The sequence below is a fragment of the Lampris incognitus genome, chromosome 6, assembly GCF_029633865.1.
Source record: "Lampris incognitus isolate fLamInc1 chromosome 6, fLamInc1.hap2, whole genome shotgun sequence".
Taxonomy (NCBI): domain Eukaryota; kingdom Metazoa; phylum Chordata; class Actinopteri; order Lampriformes; family Lampridae; genus Lampris; species Lampris incognitus.
In genome coordinates, this window is record NC_079216.1 from 7,111,306 (window position 1) to 7,119,542 (window position 8,237).

Genomic DNA, 8,237 nt, shown 5'->3' on the forward strand with positions numbered 1-8,237 from the left:
CCCGGGGTAGTCCGACCTTGGGGGTCGTCCCGGGTCGTCCTCTGTGTGGAGTTTGCATGTTCTCCCCGTGTCTGCGTGGGTTTCCGCCCACAGCCCAAAGACTCGTCCCTAACCCTGTCAGGCCAAACTAGATTGTCCCTAGGTGTGTGTGTGTGTGTAGGCCCTGTGATGGCCTGGCGGCCTGTCCAGGGTGTGTCCTGGCCAGACGCCCAATGCCTGCTGGGACAGGCTCCAGCATCCCCGCCACCCTGAGAGCAGGATAAGCGGTTCGGGTGATGGATGGATGGAGAAGTTTTAGGAAAGTCTCTGCACACCTGAATGTGACACAAGAGGACACACTGTCTCACTTACTGATTACATTTTATAGCAACTAGACACAGGTTAACAACTAGACGGTTTAACAACTAGACAGGTTAACAACTAGACACAGGTTAACAACTAGACACAGGTTAACAACTAGATGGGTTAACAACTAGACGGGTTAACAACTAGACAGGTTAACGACTAGACGGGTTAACGACTAGACGGGTTAACGACTAGACGGGTTAACAACTAGACCGGTTAACGACTAGACGGGTTAACGACTAGACGGGTTAACAACTAGACGGGTTAACAACTAGACAGGTTAACGACTAGACGGGTTAACGACTAGACGGGTTAACGACTAGACGGGTTAACGACTAGACCGGTTAACAGCTAGACGGGTTAACAGCTAGACGGGTTAGCGACTAGACGGGTTAACAACTAGACGGGTTAACAACTAGACAGGTTAACAACTAGACACAGGTTAACAACTAGACGGGTTAACAACTAGACAGGTTAACGACTAGACGGGTTAACGACTAGACGGGTTAACGACTAGACGGGTTAACGACTAGACCGGTTAACAGCTAGACGGGTTAGCGACTAGACGGGTTAACGACTAGACGGGTTAACGACTAGACGGGTTAACAACTAGACCGGTTAACAGCTAGACGGGTTAGCGACTAGACGGGTTAACAACTAGACGGGTTAACAACTAGACAGGTTAACAACTAGACGGGTTAACAACTAGACAGGTTAACGACTAGACGGGTTAACGACTAGACGGGTTAACGACTAGACGGGTTAACAGCTAGACGGGTTAACAGCTAGACCGGTTAACGACTAGGCGGGTTAACAACTAGACGGGTTAACAACTAGACGGGTTAACAACTAGACGGGTTAACAACTAGACGGGTTAAAGTCATCATTCATCTGGAACAATTCAAACCCCAGGATGAAGAAAATATACTTGGAGGTCCCTAAGGAGACAGGGGGATTAGGCTTCTACTACTACTACTACTACTACTACTACTACTACTTTTGGCTGCTCCCGTTAGGGGGCGCCACAGCGGATCATCCGTTTCCATCTCTTCCTGTCCTCTGCATCTTCCTCTGTCACACCAGCCACCTGCATGTCCTCCCTCACCACATCCATAAACCTCCTCTTTGGCCTTCCTCTTCTCCTCCTCCCTGGCAGCTCCATATTCAGCATCCTTCTCCCAGTATACCCAGCATCTCTCCTCCACACATGTCCACACCATCTCCATCTTGTCTCTCTTGCTTTGTCTCCAAACCGTCCAACCTGAGCGGTCCCTCTATTATACTCGTCCCTGACCCTGTCCTCCTTCGCCAGGGGGATTAGGCTTGCCTAACTTTACTTGTTCCTGCTGGGCTGCCAGCACTGCAAAACCTTTACATATGAGAGTCAACAGGGCACAGATTGGGGCTCTTATCCAGTCCTCTACCGACACCCACCTCTCCACCACCACATAATCCTAACATACAGATAACAACCCCGGTGGTTAAAGCTTCACTTGGGGTGTGGCTCCAGTTCAGGAGGCCTGCTGGATTAAAGCCTGCTAGCGGGCTTTTTCCACTAGCAAGTAATCAATTCTGCTCGTCATCTGTGCTAGATAACCCATTCCAACACCGGCACAGAAATGGACCGGTGCTCTTCTGCGGTCTCTCTACAGACAGAACCTTCACCTCATGTGAAACACTTACCAAAGACCATACCATACCCAGATCCCATTTTTTTAGATACCTTCCAATTCGTAGTTTTGCCAAGAAAGTGTTCCCCTCATTTGCTTATCTGCCCCCCAGGAGCCACTTAGGCGTTATTCTGGAGCCGGATTCCTTTGGGAAGAAACGCGTCTCTATAATCCACACACTGATCCAGGGATTAAAACAGATATCCTGGGACAAAACAAAAACTGCATGGGGGAGAGATTTGGGTGTAGAGCTTTCTGAGGAGGCATGGTGGGACAGCTTAACTCATATACACAATGAGGAAGTGTGTATGCGACACGGTTTAAATCAGTTTAAGGTGCTTCACCGTCTTCACTACTCGGGGGACAAGCTGGCCAGAATCTGCCACCACAGACCCTGGGCTGTCCGAGGTGCAGCCATAGTCCAGCCTCGGTGGGACACGTGTTCTGGGCATGCCCCTCTCTCAACAGCTGCTGGGGACATATATTTAATGTATTCTCTCATATCTGTAGACAGACCATAACCCCTGATCTAACTCAGCCATCGTTGGCATACCGCCCCCTAACTGCAAGGTCACCACTCTGCAGGCTCATGCTCTAGCATTTGCTTCATCGCTAGCTCGCAGACTTGTTCTGTTTAACCGGAAGTGGAATAAAGCTCCATCGTTTCTGCAGTGGTCGAGGGAGGTGCTGTCCTCTCTACCTTTAGAAAAGCTCCCATGTAAAATATGTAAACCCAGCAGAAACTTTGCTTTGACCTGGAGTCCTTTCATAGACTTGATTGAAGGGTTTCCCTTCTGCTGATGTACTTTTACCTGGTTGTGACGGCAGTATTAACACAGATATGTGTGTACAACTTTATATTGTCTTCAAAACAAAGTTATTATGTGGAACTGGACTAAGAAGTCCCTGCATAGTTTTTTTTTCTGTCCTCTTGAGCCTCGGGTGGAGGGGAGATTCCTACATGTTTTTTTTATTATTTGGTTGTTTGTGTATCCTGTTCACCTGTCCCAAAAATTGAAAAGCGGAAAATAAAGTTTTCCAAAAAAACAACAACAAATAAATCTCTACACACCTGGATGTGCCACAAGAGGATACAGCCTCACTTATGAATTTTTGTAGAGCACAACGTGTTGGTTTATATACTGCAGTGAATTCGGGGGCAACCACAGGAACTGCCGCAGCCGGGACGCGAACCCGTATCTCCCGCACCGCAGGCGACATCGCTAACCGCTCGACTAAAGGGGGTCCGACCCATTAGCCAAGGGCTAACATGTCTACTTATTCGTGCACGTTACACTACCCCCCCCTCCTCCATCCATCCATCCATCCATCCATCCATCCACATCCCACACCAATGTAGCGAATCCGGGGGGCAACCACAGGAACTGCCACAGCCGGGACGCGAACCCGTATCGCCCGCACCGCAGGCGACATCGCTAACCGCTCGACTAAAGGGGGTCCGACCCGTTAGCTAACATGTCTAGTTATCGGTGCACGTTACCCGGTTAGCGATGTCTCCTGCGGTGCGGGCGATACGGGTTCGATTCCCGGCCACGGCACTTCCGGTGACTGCTACAGTATATAGTGACGTAATCAAATAATGGATTTCTCAGCCAACCTTTCAGAGTTAATCAGCACGCTTTTAATGACCGTAAGCCAATCCACTCATAACAGTTACAAGTTAGCATTGGTCTCAGCTGCTCCCCTCTCCTTAAGCCACAGAAGCGACTTTATCTATTTGGCTCCTCTTTGCCCTCATGGTGGGGAACAGCATGTTGTCTAATACCACTTCTCTCATAACGTCCCCATCACCTTCCACCACATCCCCGCTATCTGGAACAGATGTGCCCGTTTTTAACACGTTCAATATCCCACAACATAACCAAAACAGCGACACTTCAGTTGCATCGTGGGTAATATGCAAATGAACCCCCCGACTTGGAGCAGGAACACTCCAGCAGAATTCGCCACTATATATATATATATATATATATATATATATATATATATATATATGCAGGACTAGAGATTGGTTTGACTAATGAGCCTCTGAATTTACTCAAAGATGCAAACACAAAGGAACAAAACGAGACAATATAACGACGCCAATAAACGTAAGCAACAGGCATGCAACCCCAAGGCTCCCCAAAGGTCACAAAACAGAAAACAAGTGACGTAACAACAAACACACAGCTCTGTCACGACTCTTGCAGCGTTGTCAGACATATTGAATCAGTTCTACAGAACAGTCCAGAGGGGAATAAGGGACGAAAACCTCAACTTGTCATAAGACGTTTTCAATGTCGTCATATATTAAACATATTTACCACAAGAAGGCAACAGGCACAGGATGTACAATCTCATGAACACACAGACACACAAACACACACATGAATAGCATCATGAAGGGCACGGGTGCCTCATCAGTGCAGGTGTGTAAGTGCTTGGTTGGAACAAAGACCTGCATCCACACCGGCCCTTTGTGGATCTTGTTGTCCATCCTTGAGCAGTGCAAGACACGTTATGAAAGCGAGAGATAAACCAGTGCAGAGACCCAATGGAGTTAATTAATTCATATATTTTATTTAACAAACACCGTAAGGAATGCCCTTAATTAGCCTATTTATTTATTCAGTGCTGTTATTTGACGGGTAAAGCATATGGCTTGAGTAAGATCAAGATGCTCATCAGCCGAACCAGTCTCTGTAGTCCTCTGACTGGCTGATTGAGGCAGCTTCTCTGTGTACATGTATGATATATATATATATATATATATATACACATACGTGCTGTGATGCTGCCCGCACACCTGCAGCGAAGCATCGCCTCATACCTGGTGAAGGTCGGACAGACCGACACGTGTCATCTATAATGAACAATTACGCAGGACGCGAGACGGGGCGGGGGTGGGGGGGTTCTTCTCCTTGTTTTCGTGTTCAAATACATGAAATGCATGATACGATACAGCTTTACCAGTCGTAAGTAGATACATAAATACAAAGCAAACAGAAACAGAGCCAGGAAACACATTGCATTCATAGAAAAAATATTTATATATATATATATATATATATATATCTTTTCACACCATCTCAGGAAGGGCACCTTTACGCCGCAGCTTTTAGAGACAGAAACGACTTCGCATCACTTCAAAACCCCGCCGGCGCGCCTTTAAAACCCAGCTGAAAGGCGCCCCCGCACATAAAGCGTGTTACTACTAATATCACGGTCTGGCGACTGTTCTTTCCCGCGTAATCATTTTTGACCGGAAGTGCGTCATAACAACGCGCGATCACGAAGCCGCTTCCCGTTCTTTCCCCGTACAAACTTGGTAATATTCCTTTCGTGGCAAAGCTGCTGGATTCGTGGGGTTAAAAGCGTTTCTCTCGACCAGACGTAACCCCGCCCCCCCCCGACACTCTTACGTCCAGGTTGACCGGACAGCTTTAGTTGCGGTTCAGGAAACTTGGAGAAGAAGAAGAAGAAGAAAAGAACGCCTCTCCGCCGGAAGTAACCGGGACAGCCGGTGCGTCGAATGAAACGAACCGCGTTGCGTTTGCGCGACTTGGTGCTGAACGCCGCACTTGGGCAGACATGGCGGAAAGCGGGCGCCCGGCCGGAGCCTCCGCCGAGGACGAGCAGCGCGAAACCTCCGCCGGCTTCGCGGCGCCGCAGAAAGAGATCGGCGTGGTGACCGACATGGGCAAGTGGAAGCGGTCCCGGGCGTACGCGGACTACGTGGGCTTCGTGCTGACGCTGAACGAGAGCGTGAAGGGCAAGACGCTGCGGTGCGAGTACCAGGTGTCGGAGACCGTGGACGGGCTGCTCGGCGTGCTGGGGACCCTGGACCGCTGGATAGACGAGACCCCTCCCGTGGACCAGCCCTCGCGTTTCGGCAATAAAGCCTACAGGAGCTGGTACGCCAAGCTGGAGCAGGGGGCGGAGGCCTTGGTGGCCGCGGTGCTGCCCGCGGACCAGAGGGCTGCGGCCGTGGAGGTGTCCGTTTATCTGAAAGAGGCCGTGGGCAACGCCACCCGAATAGACTACGGGACGGGTCACGAGGCGGCCTTCGCCACCTTCCTGTGCTGCCTCTGCAAGATCGGGGCCCTCAAGGCGGACGATCAGCTGGCCATCGTCTTCCGGGTGTTCAACAGGTATCTGGCGCTGATGCGGAAGCTGCAGAAGACCTACAGGATGGAGCCGGCCGGCAGCCAGGGCGTCTGGGGCTTGGACGACTTCCAGTTCCTCCCCTTTATCTGGGGGAGCTCCCAGTTGGTGGACCACCCGACGCTGGAACCCCGGCACTTTGTGGACGAGAAGGTGGTGAACGAGCATCACCAAGACTACATGTTTTTGGAGTGCATCCGATTCATTAACGAGATGAAGACGGGCCCGTTTGCCGAGCATTCCAACCAGCTGTGGAACATAAGCGCGGTCCCCACCTGGTCCAAAGTCAACCAGGGCCTGGTCCGAATGTACAGGGCCGAGTGCCTGGAGAAGTTCCCGGTCATCCAGCATTTCAGATTTGGCTCTCTGCTGTCCATCCAACCAGCAAAGCCTTGACAGCCACGGAGGAACGCCGGGTAGATGAGGGCAACGCCGCCCCCCCCCAAAAAAAGGCAAAATGACAATTTTACCCTCTTCACCTTCTCGTGCAGTAATTCATTCAAACACGCCAATAGTGTAAAGCAGCAACAACAACAACAAAAAAAGTGCTTTTGGCTAAGTGTACAAGTGCACAACTCACCTGTGCACGCATTGCCATCCTCTGTCCCGAAGTGCTTTAGATACGCGGATAAAATATTGATCTGAATAAATTCGGAGGGACTGGCAAGCTTGCTGTTTTGTTTCTCTTTCTTTTCTCAAATATGTGCACACTGAAGAAAATGCTTCACCGAAAGATGAACTTTGAACGGGATTTGAGGTGTTTTTGCAACTCTCGAGCCTTGTTACCGAGGCCGGCTGTCTCGTGACATTTCCTGCAAGTCCACAGAATGTAAGTCACATTATTTTCTGTCCCGGAAATGACCCGAGTATTGACACGTGTGAGGTTTGGATATGGCATGGGATTCCTTCTCTTTGGTGATCCTTTCAAAAGTCATGACGTGGGTGACGTTCAATGAAATGTAAAACACTCCCAGGGGAAACTGAGCACTCCATCAGTGTCTCAGAACGCCCCCCCCCCGACCACCACTGCCCCCCCCACCACCACTGCCCCCCCCGACCACCACTGCTAGCTGAAGCTGAATTAGTGAATATGGTCATTGTAGAGCCGACCTGTGACCGGACTGTTTGAGCTTTTACGCCTTTCTGTGCTGTATGTCGTTGCAGTGCTAGCAGGTATGAGTCTGTAGAGCAACTCATGAGACTGTCTTTGGCAATGTCACTCTGTCCATACTGTACCCCCCCCCCCACACACACACCTTCTCATTAAAGCAGATTTGTGTACCTTGTTGAATTGGGTTTCTCTCATGTCATTTTTTTAACCAGTGAAATACTTATTTTATCCCGGCTTTTAGTGGCACAACAACTTGAACAGTGCTTCTCCATCCGGTCCTCAGGCAGGTGAACGTGTTTAACCGGGTGGGAGAACACAAGACTAGCAGTACTGGGTGGCAACCGAGGACCGGATTGAGGACCCCCGAATCGCCACAAATCAAGCGTCCATGTGGCGGAAGTGATGCGCTGCAGCCGTTTATTGGCTTTCCTCCCCAGTGCTGAGCTCAGTAAACAAACACGAGACTCCCCCCCGTGAGCCTTTCTCATGCTCGGCCAATCGCAGGAGGCTGTTTTGTGACGTCGTCTGTCAGCGTCGACAGCCTCTCGTGTCAGTCACAAGCTCACCAACTTCGACCGGAGAGAAGCGCCCTCCCTTCTGCCCGCGTCTCCAACTCGGGACCTGTCCCCCGTTTGCGTGACAGATGGTTGCTGTCGTCCCCCAGATCCTAAACTTAAACCAAGAACTAGTTGTAACCTCTTAGTATGTCCGCATGCACGACATTATTGACACTTTTTTGCTACGTTTGAGTTGCGGCAAGCTCTCGGCAGAGAAATCTGGAAGGAGGGGGGGGCGGGGCTTCTTGCCAAGCTAGGTTGGTGAACTAGTAACTACCCGCGTCTGCTTCAGCCAATAGCATTCCGCGAACTGTTATTTCATCCAATCAACCGCAAAGAGGTGAATCCCTTGCAAGGGAACTCATGACACAGGGTCAGCAAAGTGTC

General features: G+C 50.1%; 1 protein-coding gene across 1 annotated transcript; it reads left to right on the top strand.

Moving 5' to 3' along the window:
• The first annotated feature begins 5,266 nt into the window (after positions 1 to 5,266).
• On the top strand, positions 5,267 to 7,465 carry ptpa (protein phosphatase 2 phosphatase activator). Its single transcript, XM_056282020.1, has one exon. It carries the CDS (start codon positions 5,610 to 5,612, stop codon positions 6,576 to 6,578), a length of 969 nt encoding a protein of 322 aa, XP_056137995.1. The 5' UTR covers positions 5,267 to 5,609; the 3' UTR covers positions 6,579 to 7,465.
• The last annotated feature ends 772 nt before the right edge of the window (positions 7,466 to 8,237 follow it).

What these genes read in the sequence shown, in the direction of transcription:
- ptpa (XM_056282020.1), top strand. Translation starts at nt 5,610, where the DNA reads ATGGCGGAAAGCGGGCGCCCGGCCGGAGCCTCCGCCGAGGACGAGCAG.